The following is a 17,577-nucleotide window of genomic DNA, read 5'->3' on the forward strand; positions in this document are numbered from 1 at the left end:
GGTTGGGGAAGTTTCTCTTATTTTCTTTTTTTAAAGGTTTTCAATTTCTGTCTTCTTCTGGCACTTCCATGATGCTATTGTTGATACACTCGAAGTTGTCCCAGAGGCTACTAATACTATCATTTTTTTTCTGTTCTAATTGGGTGTTTTCTGTCTGCTTCCTTATATTCCAAATTACTATCTCTTTCTCTCCCCTTCCATCCCTTCCACACTCTCTAAAAGTCAATAGAGAAAAAAAAAATCAATGGAAAAAATATCTTCGAATGAGGATTAACAAAACAAAACAATAATTTAAAAAAGGTCAAAAGAATATACTATGAATAAGGAAAAAAAAGTTAGTATTTCTTTTTATTTTATTATTTTTTGTTGTTGTTAATCCTCACCTGAAGATATTTTTCCACTGATTTTTAGAGAGTGGAAAGGAGAGGGAAAGACACACAGAGAGAAAAAACATCAATGTGAGAGAGACACATGAATTGGTTATCTCCTACACGCACCCTGACCAGGGCCAAGGATCGAGACTGCAACCAAGGTACATGCCCCTGACCAGAATCAAATCCGGGACCCTTTAGTCTGCAGGCCAATGTTCTATCCACTGAGCCAAACCAGTTAAGGAAGTATTTCTTATATATTTAAGGTGCTTAAGGAAAAATACTAAAATTTTATGAAAAGTCAGTTTGGAGTCTGAACTATAAAACTGTTCAACACTATTTACAAAATAGATAAAATTAGTTTAAAATTCAATTGTAGAAAACATTCTAGTTCCTACTCACTCATGTGTCTTCATTATAACCGAAGGTATCACAACAAAAGATTATAAAAACATTTAAAATACAATTTTACATAATTTTTATTTACACTTTAGAATTTAGGGAACATCCTCTGTGGTGCAATGTAGTCTTTTTTTAAAATCTAAAACTTTAAACTTCAAAAAAGGCTCATTAATGTTTTTTAAGGGCAAGCAACAAATGTGTTAGCTGAAAATAGCCACCTTATTGATTGAATGTGACACATACTTGACTGTGTGAGCCTAGAGAGCCTCCCCACCTCTGTTTCTCCTCTGAGGGAGGAAGTCTTTGTGTACTTCTGTGCACCGGTTCCACTGAATTCATTACAATAGAGATGGACATTTGATATTCATAACGATCCAACATCTGAGCAATCTTCTTTCGAGACACACCGTGTTTATTCCTCCTAACAAAAAAGAAAAAGATTTTAATTCTTTTTAAAGAATTTATAGGCTTAGAGAGTAAGTTGTTTCAGAGTAAGAGTACCGACTCTAAATTATTTTTAGCAAATAAATACTAGAAGATACATCTCATTTACCTGCATTCTATACCAAAAGATTTATAATGGCTCTCTCAAAAACTTTAACAGTAATTTTAAAAGGTTTAAAGATACCATAAATCAGAGCAAAATGTTAAATAGTTAAATCTTCATCACACAGAACTAACTACTGATTCACTGAACCACTGAATTAATCTCTTCTTTTAAAAAATAAAAGATTATGAGTCAGTTTTCTTTTTAATATATATTTTTAATTGATTTCAAGAGAGGAAGGGAGAGAGAGAGAGAGAGAGAAGTATCAACAATGATATAGAACTATTGATCAGCTACCTCCTGCACGTCCCACACTGGGGATCAAGTCCACAAACTGGGCATGTGCCCCAACTGGGAATCGAACCATTACCTCCTGGTTCATAGGTTGACGCTCAACCAATGAGGGACACCGGCCGGGCAAGAGTCAGTTTTGAGAATTATAGAATTGAGTGAATTTGGAGGACTTACAAAAATCCGTATCAAATATTTGTCACTTTTTAAAACTTATTTTAGGACATGTCCTATGTTTGTATTTTATATACTTTTTTCTGTGAATTTACTTATGAAAAGAAGAAGCAGTTTAAAAATTATACTTGACCCTCAAAGAACTTTTTACAACTTATTTTATCCTCGTAGGTTTTCCATAACTTGACTTGGACATGGCAAAACACACAGGAATGTATTACACATTTAATATTATAGTTCTAGATTTACTAATTCATTTTTCCCAGAAAAAGGACACAGAAGGAATGTTTACTTTTCAAAACATTGGTGCTCATCCTATATAATAAAAAGGTAATATGCAAATTGACCATCACTCGAACACACAAGATGGCCACCCCCATGTGGACACAAGAAGGCTGCCACAAGATGGCCAGCAGGGGAGGACAGTTGTGGGCGACCAGGCCAGCAGGGGAGGGCAGTTAGGGGTGACCAGGCCTGCAGGGGAGGGCAGTTGGGGCAACCAGGCTTGCAGGGGAGGGTAGTTGGGGGCAACCAGGCCAGCAGGGGAGAGCAGTTAGGGGTGATCAAGCTGGCAGGCAGAAGCAGTTAGGGGCAACCAGGCAGAGGCAGCTGAGCAGTTGGGAGCCAGCAGTCCTGGATTGTGAGAGGGATCCCATATTGGAGAGGGTGCAGGCTGGGCTGATGGACACAACACCCTACCCCCCGTGCACAAATTTCATGCACCAGGACTCTAGTGTTAAAGATAAGAAGAGAAAGCAAAAGAGAAGAAGACTAAAAAAGAGACCTCAGGTTGAAAATTGGCAAGATAACCAATTTGATGATTCAATCAATTTTATACAAAAAAGTAAATTATACCAGACATCAAACTGATTTTAGTTTGTAAAATCAATTTATATTAAGACTTATAATAAATTTCAACAGTCCCTTAAATGTAAACAAATTCTAATTGTATTTCATCAACTCATTTGTTCATCATAACCCAAATAACTTTCTTATTTAAACTTCTCTTTTACCTGAGGTGCAATATACTCAGAGCAGGTAAATAATACCATATATTAGTAAATCCATCTGTTTATTTATTCATATATGAACACATGGCATATAAGTCAGAAAGGGAAAGTAAGGTAATCAAAGGAATAAAAGACAAGGGAGAAATAATTAAATTAGTTGGATACCACATAGAATAGCACTTTAAGCTGGAAGAGGGCAAACTGAGGTGTGAAAAATAAAAATGATTTAAAAAAAGGGAGGTGTGCCCTAACCAGTTTGGCTTAGGGGATAGAGCATCGGCCTTTGGACTGAAGGGTCCCAGGTTCGATTCCGGTCAAGGGCATGTACCTTGGTTGCGGGTACATCCCCAGTTGGGGGAGTGCAGGAGGCAGCTGATCGATGTTTCTCTCTCATTGATGTTTCTAACTCTCTCTTCCTCTCTTCCTCTCTGTAAAAAAATCAATAAAATATATTTTTTAAAAAAAGGGGAGGTGATGGTTGCACAACTTGTGAATATACTGCAAACCACTGAACTATACACTTTTAATGGGTAAATTGTAAACTATGTGAATTTTATCTCAAAGTTCTTATCAAAAGGATGGAGGGGTATGAAAGTGAAGGAAAAAAGTCATAGTCAGGAAAACCAGCACTGTGAGGAGAAAGGGATAAAGGTCAATACAAACAGAAGAGCAGGGTTGAAAGTAATATAAGTCCACAATTCCTTAACAGAAATTCTGAAACCTAAAATGCTCTGAAAACTCAAGTTTTTGTTGACTCATATAGCAGCAAAACATAACCAGACCTGTACTCATTTGGCAGCCCGATCTTCTTGAACTGACAATAGATTATGCAGTGTTTCTTAACTATTTAGACTGCTTAGTCATGTTTTGCCATAGATATAGTAAGATACTGGATTATGACAAGCTGCCCAAACTCTGCTAGGGGGTGTTTTGACATCACTATATTACCTTTCTAACACCCCCCAAATATGATTTCCAAAACACACTGATTCCAAGGATCTTGGTTATGGGATTATAGAGCTGTAGTAGTAAAGATGAAAAGAGGGAGCAAGATGAAAATACCAGGTAAAAAGGTTATGAGACCTAAAATAGGAAGGCGATGAAGTTGGAAGGAATATGCAGAGAAGTGGCCTAGCTCAAAACCAGAGGGAAAAGTTCTAATTTTTCCTCAAATATACTTAACTACAACAAAATATTAATAAAATTTAACAAGCAAGGTGTCTCAAAAACACTGAATTAAAGTCAATGTTCCTCTTAACAGAAAGTAAGAAGTAGTGGTTCCTAATCATAAGCAGTAAAGACATGATAAGCAAAGCTAGTGGACATTGATCATGTAAAGGAGAAAAGAAAGAAAAAAGAAAAATATTCAAAATAAATTTGAGTGTCTTACTTTTCTAATTCTTCAGGATCAAATTTCCACCAAGTTTCAGGTTCATGAAACTCTACTCTGTATCCTTTTCCTATGGCCTATGCAGAGGAAAGGAAGAAAACACAAACCCAGAGAATACTTCTTATAAAGTAAAAAGAACGCAGATATAAATTTCATTTAGGTAATACTTCTAAATTTGCTCCACCAAGAAAAATTTTACTTTTAAAATAATATAGTTTACAAAAATTTTAATACCACTTAACTGGTAAATTAATTTTAATACCATTTAACTGGATAGTAAAATTCCAGTTACTATCAAGTCCAGGCAAAACTAACAAGATAAGCATATTCCTTAATAAGCAATATTCCCATATTTTTTAAATTAAATAAACAATCATACCTCTTTAGAAAACAAGGACAATGTTTTAATAATAAAGATCAAAGTAACTAAAATTCCAGAATATAAAAAAATTAATAAGAATAAAATATAAAAATGCTCTCATATTTCATATTTACCATTTCCACATATGGTTTCATTTCCCAAGCCTGTGTATTAGTGTTGTCTATTATAACTGGAGATCTCCCCTGATTGATAGCTTGTTTAGCTGAAATAAATAATGAATTTAAAAAACAAAAATAAAAACAAAGAACTATTAGGTTAAAATACAGAAATAAAACTCAAATTTTCATTACTAAGAAATTTTCTACATCTCTATACTGAAAACCAAACCTATGTAATCTCTTGAGTTAGTGCCATGGAAAAAAGGACTCTGCTAGATTAAAAGGGAATTATGAGACACAATCACATGCCCTGTGTATTCCCCAGACCAGATACTGGTTTTGATTAATTGTAAAGGACATTTTGGGGAAACTTTGTGCTTATACCTAGTGAAGAGTTTAGTCTAGAGCTAACTTTCATTATAGGAAATACAGGAGTAAGTTACATCTGAATATGGTCTGAATATGGAAAGAGGTGAACATTTATTGACATGGAAAGATGGAGATTTGTTAACTGAAAATGGCAAGTTGCAAGATAATATGCAAGTATGATCTTACTTTGGTCAAGATATAAAGATATAAGAAGAGTTGCTAATATATCAAAAGTAGTATTCTATAGGTGGTAAGAATATTTGCCATTTTATACTTATCTGTATTTTCCAATGTTTTACAATTACAAATGATGCTTTTGGACTATCGGGATGACACTCTAACTAACTGAGCTACCCAGCCAGGGTACAAATAATGCTTTTAAAAAAATGCTATGGATTTATCATTCCTTACCAGCAAAACTTTATATAACAACTAATAGTTGGTATATATACTAACAGTTCAACTGACTTTGTGGTTATTTTTTTAAATCATTTTTTAATTTTTCAATTACAGTTGACATACAATATTATATTAGTTTCATGTATATACCCCAGTGATTAGAAATAGACATTACAGAACTTACTAAGTGATCATCTCAATAAATCTCGTATTCATCTGACACCAGATATAGTTATTATATTATTTACTATAACCTCCATGCTGTACTTCACATCCCCATGACTATTCTCTAACAACCAATTTGTACTTCTTACCTTCACCTTTTCACCCATCCCAACACGCTTCCCATCTGGCAACCATTCAAAATGTTCTATCTATGAGTCAATTTCTGTTCTGCTTGTTCGTTTATTATTTTTTTGAGTCAAGTTCAGGAAGCGCAGAGAGTTCCAAACAAGAGGAACCCAAAGAGACACACACAACAAAAGAAATAAACAAAAAATGATGCCCACACCAAGACACATAAAATGCAAAAGATAAAAGACAAAGTGAGATTCTTAAAAGCAGCAACAGAAAAGTAGTTAGTTACCTACAAGGGAGTTCCCATAAGACTGTCAACTGATTTCTCAACAGAAACTTTGCAGGCCAGAAGGGAGTGGCAATAAAGTTTCACAGTAATAAAAGGACCTATAACCAAGATTATCCTACCCAGCAAAACTGGTTAATATTTCTTAGGACTATGACTCAAACTGGGAGCTGAAATAGAAGGAACTTTTAAAAAGTATATCTCCCTATCCCTACACCATCTCTCCTCCCATGAGGTGAAAATCACTGCCACAGTGAACCACTGTTATGACAAAAGTATATAACTCTTAAGTGTAAACAGACAAATATAATTAAGAGCTCATAATAAAAAATAAAAAAAGAGCTCATAATAAAATTTAAAAGGTTGAGGCAAAATGCAATGATAGAGAAGTTTTCCTGGGATTTAGTAAGTTCTACATAATGAAAATATTTATACAGAGGTCCAGGGCAGACAGAATTCTAAAGGTTAGTTAGTTAAGTAGTAATGACTATGGTTGAGTACATATTTGGAAGAAGGTATCTCTAAATACCAATAGAAATTTAGAATTTGGGTCATATTAAATAGGACACCAAGATGCTATCCACATCCCCACTGCTCTATCCCCAATCATAAAGTGACCAAATCTTTCATTAAAAAAAAACACCAAAAAACCAACAACAAAAAAACAAAAACAAAAACCATGGGCCTCAATCCACAATCCATGAAACTAAATTTTTGAGCTACATGGGCTCTAAGGTCCTCTGCAGGGAGAACAATCTGTGATGACAAATCCAGGATGTGCTTCAAATTAGCTGTTGGTGCCCTAGTTGGTCACACCTCTCTCTAGGCTCTGCAAAGCAAGGGAGGTGGATTAGATGAAAAATAAAAAACAAACAAATAAAAATTTAAAGTAACTCTCCTAATGTCTGATAGTTAGTTAGGCCTACTCTTCCAAGGAGTTATGTTCCAGAAGAAGAGTCTATCAACAAATTAATGGGAAGATCATCCTCTTTCCTAAATCACCATCATCCAATATCACAGTACAGGGCACTACACTCCAGGAAAATAGAGCTCCTAAAGAAACAAGGTTTGAATACCTCAATAAATTAACTACCATATTCTAAGAAATAGAATATTGATACCTTGGAGATGTTTTCAATTTATAAGCAGTCTAAGATGAATTTAGATTCTTCTTCTAATAAAGATGAGACAGACATTCTCAGAAAATGGCCTAGCCTCTAAAGTATGCAATAAATATTTGTTGAAAAGAGAAATTCTGCCCTAAAAATAAAATAAAACATGGTTTAATTTCAAAATGTCTAGTTGCTAGTTTCTCAATTTTCTACCTGAAAAAGGTAGAAATTACTTTTTAAAAGTCAGTATTTATTATACTAATAAAACCAGTAGTTTACCTAGAAATCACTGTTTTGTTCAGCAGTATAATTCACGTGGCATGAACCATATAATGAAAATTTTAGACTAGTTCTGCAAACAGAAAAAATGTCCCACACAAACAAGCTTCCCAGTCTACCAAAGGTATCTGGCTTTGCCCACTGCCTTTATTCATTCTACTTATCGCCTATTCTTATTCCCCTAACTTTAGGCCAATAACACCACACATTTTTGGGAATTGCAATATCAACATTATTTTATTTGGGCAATAATATCCTATGGCAATTTTTTAGAAATTAAAAATATTAATATTTTTTGAGATTTTTATGTCACGAATATATTTGGAAATATCCTACAATGTCATAAAACCAATAGTAGGAAATAGTCTTAAAATCAAACTTCTCTGACATTTAAACTTTTCTATGAAACCATGGACTGCAACAGAGTGAAACATTTTACTCAAAAATATCCTCCCTGAAATTTCTTACTCTGAAAATTGAAAATTAAGAGAAAAAAAAAGCATTTATCCTGCCCTAACTGGTTTTGCTCAGTGAATAGAGTGTCAGGCTGTGGTCTGAAGGGTCCCGGGTTCAATTCTAGTCAAGGGTACATGCCTGGATTGCAGGTGTGATCCCCAATAGGAGGCGTGCAGAAGGCAGTTGATCAATGATTCTCTTTCATCAGTGATGCTTCTATCTCATCTCTCTCTCCCTCTTCCTTCCTCTCTGAAATCAATAATAATTAAAAAAGCATTTATCTTGTTTTCCTGTACATACTGTACTTTAGGGTGACCCTAGTTGCTACTTCTAGTTGAGAGGAAGCTCTCATTACATAAGAATTCTAGCTACTGCCGAAACCGGTTTGGCTCAGTGGATAGAGCGTCGGCCTGCGGACTCAAGGGTCCCAGGTTCGATTCCGGTCAAGGGCATGTACCTTGGTTGCGGGCACATCCCCAGTAGGGGGTGTGCAGGAGGCAGCTGATCGATGTTTCTCTCTCATCGATGTTTCTAACTCTCTATCCCTCTCTCTTCCTCTCAATACAATTAAAAAAAAAAAAAAAAGAATTCTAGCTACTAAACAGGAAAGGAACAACAGACCTAGAAAAATTGCCATTTTGCAACCATTAATGAAAGAACTAATTCAGGAAACATTTCATTGTTGGATAACCCATTAGATACAAGGTTGACAAGAGAACTTGGTAAAGGTGGGAACAAGCTGTCTCTTTGAAGCTACTTGTAAAGACAGAAAAAAAGCTTTTCTTTTTCCTTGTTTTAGCTTTCCATAATTTAAGAGAAGCACCTGGTAAACCCCAAGATTGTTAGCTCCTCTGATTCAAATAGCTGCTCTGTTCAAACTGCAAGACAAGTTACTTTCAAGACTACATTCTTGCATACCCCTCTTCCCTGCTATTTTTACAACTCAGGGATAATTTGCACTGAAAATTCTCTAGTTAGTAGAAAGTTCCCTTCCCCCTCCTCTTCAAACAAGCCTCTTTTGAACTCTTCATAACTTTAACTCTAAGCATGTTTTACAGGCTTGGGAAAAATACTGAAAAGACACCTCCCTAGATATCTGCCAACTGTCTCAGCCCCAAATTCCCCTCCCTTCCTTGTCACCTAGCCACAGCAGCCATTACTCTTTAAAAGAGTAGGCAGCTGTTTTTTTACTTGCCCTTGTATTGGTTAGCACTGCACTGGCCCTTTCCCTTCTGGTTAAGTAAAAATAAACTTCCTGCATCTATCTCTTCTTTTAGCAGTGAATTCTTTCACAGTCCACATCACCAGCCAAAACCCTAACATTGGTCATTCTTAGCATCACTAAAAATGAGATAATCAGACTTTGCTTACCCCCTGCAAAAAAAGTTGAACATAATTAATCCTCTTCTTTGTGTTTTGTTAATCCTCACACAAGGATATTTTTCCATTGGTTTTTAGAGAGTAGAAGGGAGAGGGAGAGACAGAGAGAAACACCTATGTGAGAGAGACATATCGATCGATTGCTTCCTGTACACTTAACTTCTATTTAAAGCAATATAGGGGAAAGAGAAACAAGTTAAATGGTTACCCTATGTGTGGCCGAAAAAGGGGCCACAAACTAAACCTGACAAGGTCAGGGGAGGCCTGCATGGCAGCCTTACAAACACAAGAGACCTAAAGCAACCATATAGGATGGTCTGAAATTAAAACTTCCTAACTAAAAGCAAGTCATAGTAGGTAGTCATATCCTAGGATGGTATCTTCCTTGACAAAGGTCAATCTATACCTTAATTGAGCCAGTCTATTGTCTCTTTGCACCTATAATAACATGCCTTTGGAAAGTCAGAATAATCCCTTTTCCCAGACCCCTCATGGCACAATCTCCCACCAGATCAGAGAACCCCTCTTTTTTATACCATCTCTATGTGCTGTAAATGTTAATTGTTAACTATCCTATACCCACCAATGTAAAAGCAGTGTGGGTGTCTGTTTTACTGTTTATCCAATTTCAGAGATTTCCCCACTTTGCTTTATCTCAACTCCCTAATCTATGAACAGTGGATTTCATGTAACCCCATACATCTTCCCCTTTGATGCTGATGTATAAAATAAGTAGTAAATATGCTATTTTTCTGGAGCATTTTCTCAACCTGTTGAGATTTTGCTTCCCGGCAATTGTAGTCACTTTGGCTCAAATAAACTCATAAAAATTCTTACAAGTTTGGACATTTCTTACATCGACACAAGGAAGCAAATAGACAACTACAGGATATGGGATATTCTACAAGACAAACAACCAAATTTCATCAACAAATTAATGGTATAAGGGTGAAAAGAGGAGAAACTGCTACACATTAACAATTAAAAAAACAAAATCAAATGTACTATATAAGGACCTTGTTTGGATCCTGATTCACACAAAACAACCGTAAGTAAACAGTTAAGACAATAGGAGAAATTCGATTACAGACTGGATATTACATGATGTCAAGGAATTGTATGGGTTTTTTTTAGGTGTGATGATGGTACTATATTTAAATAACATTAAGTAAGAAGGTGGTTAATTTGAAATGCATAAAGTATAATGTCTAGAACTGTTTCAAAATGCTTTAGTAATTAGAAAAGGTGAGGAGTGAAAACAAAAATAAAGTCAATATGGCAACTGGTATGGTAACTGATAATTCTGAGTGATAAGTATATGGGGTTTAGTGTAATCTCCTGACTCTAGGTTTATATTTTCTCTTAATAAAATCAATTTGTTTAATCATCAATGCATTCTTTATATGTGTGTGTGTGTGTGTGTGTATATTTATATATATATATATATGTATATATATATTTTTTTTTTAATTTATTTCAGAGAGGAAGGGAGAAGGAGAGAGAGATAGAAACATTCTGCATGCCCCCTACTGGGGATCAAGCCCATAATCCGAGTATGTGTCCTTGACTGGAATCGAACCTGGGACCCTTCGGTCCTCAGGCTGACTCTCTATCCACTGAGCCAAACCAGCTAGGGCTAGCATCAATGCATTCTTCATCTATTAGAAAATAAATTAACTTACACTGTATACATTTAGCAACATAATTCTAGACCAAGTTTTCAATCTGACTGCAACATGAGAATGTCTGGGTAACTTCAAAAATAACCCACTCAAACCAATGCTTAGATCCACTCCAGACAAATTAAACCAGAATCTCTGGGTCTAACTCAGGCTTAGGTGTTTTGTTTTTTGTAGGGGAAGGCGGGGAAGGAGGGAGAAATGAAAGGGAGAGAGAGAGAGAGAGAGAGAGAGAGAGAGAGAGAGAGAGAAGAAGAAGAAGAAGAAGAAGAAGAAGAAGAAGAAGAAGAAGAAGAAGAAGAGAGGAGAGAGAGAGAGAGAGAGCGAGCGCGCGCGCGCGCAATCAGTTGCCTACTGTATGCACCCTCACAGGGGATCTAACCCACAACCTAGGTACATGGCCCTGATCAGGAATCGAACCTGCAACTTTCTGGTGTACAAGATGACACTCTAACCAACTGAGCGACCTGGTCTGGATCAGGCATATATTTTTTTTAAAAAGGTCCCCAAGTAATTAAAATGTGCAGCCAAGATTAAGAACCACTATTGCATGGTGAAAAGAAATTGACCTCTATGTTTCTAAAAAATATATTAAATAGATTTTTCATGGAGTCATATCAATGAAAAAAACTTTTAATATTCAGAGCATTTATATTAAGCCTTAAAAAACATTAACATTACTCTTAGGGAAATAACTTTTTGGAATACATAACTATAGTATCAGTTCTCAGAATTTATTCAAGAGATATAAAATAAAGCCTACCAAAATATCCCACCCTCTATTTTACCAGTTTATACTGGTACACTATTTACAGTTTACAAAGTATTTTATCTAAAGTCTCTGATTTTCACAACAATCTTGCAAGTATCACTGGTTCTAGTAAATGAAAAAAATTGGGTCTCAAAGCTGTTCAAATGGCTTATGAAAGTCATTCAGCTGGTAGAAGTCGTCAGGAATATAAATCCAGCCCCGGCTGGTTTGGCTCAGTGGATAGAGCGTCAGCCTGTGGACTGAAGGGTCCTAGGTTCAATTCCAGTCAAGGGCACATGCCTGGGTTGTGGGCTTGATCCCCAGTAGGGGGAATGCAGGGAGCAGCCAATCAATGACTCTCTCTCATCATTGATGTTTCTCTCTCTCTCTCCCTCTCCTTTCCTCTCTGAAATCAATAAAAATATATATTAAAAAAAAAAAAATCCAGGTCCTCTGACTCCTAGTCAAATATTCTATCCCAGGAGACTTGGCCTAAAACAAACCTCTGTTCTGGTTCCAGTCATGGGCATCATCAAGTTGATTAACATTATACCTGTACCCATCTTGATGGTGAAAATAGTCATCAGTGCTGAACACAATGCCATCACGACTCTGCCCAAGCAGAATTCTGTTAATAAAAGAAATCATAAAGTGCCATTTATAAAGTGTATAGCCATTAGCAAAACTTAGTGAATGAATTTTAGGTACACACCTGTAAGTATATTGCAAACAGAATATATAGCACAGGAGCTGGACCTTAAAAACCTTGCAGATTTCAAGTATCACTTCACACTTAAGTGTACAGTTATAGCCAGTTTCAAAAACTTTTCTTAAAGCAGCATTTATGTTAAAACTTTAAAAAAAGTCTTTCAACCAATCACAAAATTATGTCAACTACTGTCCATGTTTTTCTTTAGTGAATGTGCATTTGGTGTCTAAAATTGCCTAAATATAGTGCAGCAGATAACCTAAAGGGCAAGTAAGCATAAGCAAGCAATTCACCTGTGGAAAACTGTATTTAAACCAGGATAGCGCTGATAAACTAATTTCCATGAAGCACAAATGTAAAACCGACAAGTAGGAGTCAGAAATAGCTCGAGGCTTAATATTGTGAAACAACCAGTGATCCTCCACAGTATGATCAAACTTCAGTTTTTTAAGACATTAAATCAGTAGGGGACATGCAGGAGGCAGCCGATCAATGATTCTCCCTCATCATTAATGTTTCTATCTCTCTCACCCTCTCCCTTCCTCTCTGAAATCACAAATATATATATATATATGTATTTTAAAATGCCTGTATCAATCCAAATATACCTGATGTCATACCAACCACTTTAACAAAAATAAATTATTAAAGAATACGAGTATTTTCAAAACCATTATAGTCAGATTCCATCAGAATTCTTACGAGTTAAGTCAGATACCAAAATGGATTCTCAGAATGTCAACATTCTGAAAAAATCAAGTATCCAATAAAATTTAAAAAAAAACAACACAAAACTCAGACATAGGCCTGCTGGCCACCTGCTATGTATATTTTCTAAACAGCTGTTGTTTTGAGAATCTATTATGGGCCAAGCATTTTATATATATCTATGACCTTATCTAATTCTCACAACAACCTTGGTAATTTTATATTAAACAAATCAGAAACGAAAATAATTTCAGAAATCGGGCCACCAGAGTTACATAAATAGAGGTGGAAGCGCCAAAACCATTTGGCTCACAATGATCCCTGGCTCCTGATAGTCATACCCTTGTATAATCCCCTCCTCAGTACGGGTTGCAGTCAGGGACTAGAGTTTCTTACAGAATATGGCAGAAATGATTCCAAAATGGCAGAGTAAGTGGAAGCTACACTGACACTCTCCCATGACCAAGCTGGAAATACAACTAAAACACAGAAGAACCAACCTGAAAAATCAACTGAGGACTAGCTGGAGAGAACCCTGATAATCAAGCATGGAAAGTGGAGACCTCATAGAGACTGGTAGGAAGTGCGGAGGTGCAAAAGGGCTGCTGGGCTCCCACAGACAGCAGCTGAAGGTCTGGAGGGATATCTCAGCTGTGGAGGGTTTCTAATGAGAACTCTGGGGTCTAAACCCCAAGCTGGGCTCCCCATCCCAGAGCACCAGAACTGAGGAAGGTGCCCAAATAACATCTGGCTATGAAAAGCAACAGGGTTGATGTCGGCCAAGGAGAGACAGCTGTAAATGCAGACACCCTCTTAAAGGGTCAACGCACAAAATTTTGTGTGCAGCCACTCACCTTGGGCTATGGCTGAGAGAGGACAGAGTGGACTGGAGCTGTGTCAGTAGAGTCCAGGGTTGGGGGCTCTGGGGTTGGAGTTCTGAAGGCAGCCACCCAGGTTTCTTGTGCTGAGTCATGCCCTCACACTGCAGAGGACATATTTCTCCAAGGGACATCTGCTATCCAGATGATTTTTACTGGGAAGGAAGGCAGTTGCCCCAGCCCTTGGAAGACTTCTTGCCCCACCTACTGGTTGGTAGCCTCAGGCTAACCAAGGCTGATAACAATCAGACTGCTGGCAGAGAAGAATCTCTGGAGGCTTTGAGTCTTTGCCTGATCTCCTTCTGGGCCCAGGGCTAGGAAAAACAGACCATGGTACACATCATGGTCCTTTATAAAGGCACCCAGCCACAGCAGAGGGAGCCACAAGCTATGGATTACTGATAGCTCCAAACAGTACTCAGGAACAGTCTCAAACAGTGTCTGACATTGTCCTGCACTAGAGATTGGAAGTAATATCAGATCTACCTAATACACAGACACAAACCCAAACAGACAGCCCAAATGGGGAAATAAGCAAAAACACCTGAAACAAAAGAACAAGAGAATTCTCCAAAAGAAAAGCTAAAAGAAATGGAAATAAGAAATTTATCAGACAGAGTTCAGAATAATGATAGCAAAGATGCTCTACAGCATGAAGAATAGTACAGCACTAATAAAGAACATGGTGGAAGGAATACACAGCAGATTAGGGGAAGCTGAGGATTGGATCAGTGAATTAGAAGATACGGTAAAAAAAAAATAAATCAGAGAACCAAAAAGAAAAAACAATTAAAAAACAAGAGGACAGCTTAAGGGAAATGTGGGATAACATGAAACAATATTCGCAAAATAGGAGTGCCAGAAGGGGAAAAAAGTGAGCAAAGGATAGAAAACATGTTTGAAGAAATAATGGCAGAAAATTTCCTTAACCTGATAAAGGAAAAAGTCACACAAATTGATGAGGCACAGAAAGTCCAAAGCAAGAAGAACCCAAACATGCCCACTCCCAGACACATCATAATTAAAATGCCAAAATTTCAAGACAAAGAGAGAAGCTTAAAGCAAGAGAAAAGCAAACTGTTACCTACAAAGGTGCTCCGATAAGGCTGACACCTGATTTCTCATTAGAAACTAAAGGCCAGAAGGGAATGGCATGAAGTACTCAAGGTAATGGAAAGCAAAGATCTGAAACCAAGATTACTATATCCAGCAAGGCTACCATTCAAAATAGTGAAAAAACAAACAAACAAAAAAAGAGTTTCCCAGACAAAAAAAAGGCCTAAGGAGTTTTTCACCACCAAACCAGCACTGCAAGATATGCTAAAGGGACTGCTGTAATGAGAAGAGAGATAAGAATAGGCATAAAAAATTAAAATGGTAATAAGTACCTGTCAACAATAGCCATAAACATAAATAGATTAAATACTCCAATCAAAAGACATAGGGTAGCTGACTGGACAAAAAAATATGACCCAAATAAATATGTTGTCTACAAGAGACCCACCTCAGAACAAAAACTCACACAGGATGACAGTGAAGAGATGAGAAAAATGTTTCATGCAGATGGAAATGAAAAAAACCCCCACAAAACCCCCAAAACAAACACACACACACACACCTGGGTTAGCAATACTCATATCTGACAAAATAGACTTCATAATGAAGGCTATCACAAGAGACAAAAGGTCACTATATAATACTAGAGGGATCAGGGATCGATCCAAGAAGAGAATATAATCCTGGTAAACATATTTGCACCCAATATAAGAGCACATCCTATGTAATAAAAGCCTAACATGCTAAGTGTCCGGCCGTCCAGTTGTCCGTTCAACCAATCAAAGCATAATATGCTAATGATATGCTAAGGCCACTGAATTGCTTGCTATAACGTACACTGACCACCAGGGGTAGACAGTCAACCAGTCAACCAGTTGCTATGATGTGCACTGACCACCAGTGGGCAGTCAACCGGTCACTATGATGTGCAGTGACCACCAGGGGGTAGACGCTCTGACCAGGAGGTTAGCTTGCTGCTGGGGTCCGCCGATCAGGCCTGAGCGAGATGGGCTGGACACACCCTGGAGCCCTCTCGTGGGTGGCCAACCTCCTGCGTCCCTCCCTGGCCCTGATTATGCACTGGTGGGGTCCCTCGGCCTGGCCTGTGCCTGTTCACAATCTGGGATCCCTTGGGGGATGCTGGGAGAGCCGGTTTCAGCCTGATCCTGCAGACCAGGCCGAGGGAACCCACTGGTGCACAAATTCATGCACCAGGCCTCTAGCCTACATAATAAAAGCCTAAGCGAACATTATGGCGGAAAGACCAGAATGACTGGTCTCTATGATGTGTCACTGACCAGCAGGGGACAGACACTCAACGCAGGAGCTGCCCCTGGTGGTCAGTGAGCTCCCAAAGGGGGAGCACCGCTCAGCCAGAAGCTTGGGCTCATGGCCGGTGAGCACAGCTGCCACGGTGGGAGCCTCTCTCGACTCCACAGCAGCAGGTGCAGTGGGTCAGGATGAGTATGAGCGGTGCCCAGCCCCAATTTGGGCTTCTCCCTGGCTGCCTGCAGCTTGGCACACGGCTACATTCCCCAAGGGGTCCTGGACTGTGAGAGGGTACAGGCCGGGCTGAAGACGCCTTCCCCGCCCCCAGTGTATGAATTTCGTGCACTGAGCCTCTAGTAAATACATGAAAAAAAAACCTCTACAGCAGCCGTCGCCAAACGATAGTCCGTGAGATCCGAAAGGTTGGCGACCTCTGCTCTACAGGACTTTAAGGGAGACACTGACAGCAATACAGTAATAGTAGGGGCCTTTAATACCCTGCTGACTTCACTGGATAGATCTTCCAGACAAAAATTAACAAAGAAACAGTACCTCTAAAGGACACACTGGATCAGATGGACTTAATTGACATTTACAGAACATTTCACTCCAAAGCTGCAGATTATACATCCTTCTCAAGTGCACATGGGTCATTCTCAAAGATAGACCACATGTTAGGACACAAAACAAGTCTCTGCAAGTTCAAAAATTGAAATCATATCAAGCATCTTCTCAGATCAAAATGGAATTAAAAAATAAATCAACTACCGTAAAAACACTCAAAAACATTCAAACACCTGGAGGCTAAGTGGCATGTTATTAAACAATGAATGGGTTACCAATGAGATCAAGAAAGAAATAAAAAACTTCCTGGAAACAAATGAAAATAAACATGCAACTATCCAAAACCTATGGGACACAGCAAAAGGAGTCCTGAGAGGGAAGTTTGTAGCACTACAGGCCTACCTCAAAAACACAACAACAAAAAAACACACACACAAGAAAAACAAATAATAAACTATTTAACCCTACAATTTAAAGAATTAGAAAAAGAACAAGAAAAGCCCAGAGTAAGTGGAAGGAAGTAAATAATAAAGATTAGAGCAGAAATAAATGACATAGAGACTAAAAGAACAATACAAAAAAAAATCAATGAAACCAAGAGCTGGTTCTTTAAAAAGATAAAATAAGATTGATGACCCATTAGACAGACTCATCAAGAAACAAAGAGAGCTGAAACCGGTTTGGCTCAGTGGATAGAGCGTCGGTCTGCGGACTGAAAGG

The 17,577-nt window shown here is 37.7% G+C and overlaps 1 protein-coding gene across 8 annotated transcripts in view; it reads right to left on the reverse strand.

The window, feature by feature from the left end:
- Positions 1–832: 832 nt before the first annotated feature.
- N4BP2L2 (NEDD4 binding protein 2 like 2) overlaps positions 833–17,577 on the reverse strand; it is a 28,839-nt gene continuing 12,094 nt past the window's right edge. For 2 of the 8 annotated variants that reach the window (XM_054718701.1, XM_008158159.3), the window contains 4 exons: positions 12,177–12,301; positions 4,681–4,769; positions 4,186–4,262; positions 833–1,194 (listed from right to left, as the gene is read on the reverse strand). In XM_054718701.1, the coding sequence (XP_054574676.1) occupies positions 993–1,194; positions 4,186–4,262; positions 4,681–4,769; positions 12,177–12,301 (493 nt within the window). In that variant the 3' untranslated portion in view covers positions 833–992. The remainder of the gene's footprint in view (positions 1,195–4,185; positions 4,263–4,680; positions 4,770–12,176; positions 12,302–17,577) is intronic. The other 6 variants (XM_054718703.1, XM_054718702.1, XM_028134876.2 and 3 more) reach the window with 5 other exon arrangements.

Source organism: Eptesicus fuscus, chromosome 7 (genome assembly GCF_027574615.1).
Source record: "Eptesicus fuscus isolate TK198812 chromosome 7, DD_ASM_mEF_20220401, whole genome shotgun sequence".
Classification (NCBI taxonomy): domain Eukaryota; kingdom Metazoa; phylum Chordata; class Mammalia; order Chiroptera; family Vespertilionidae; genus Eptesicus; species Eptesicus fuscus.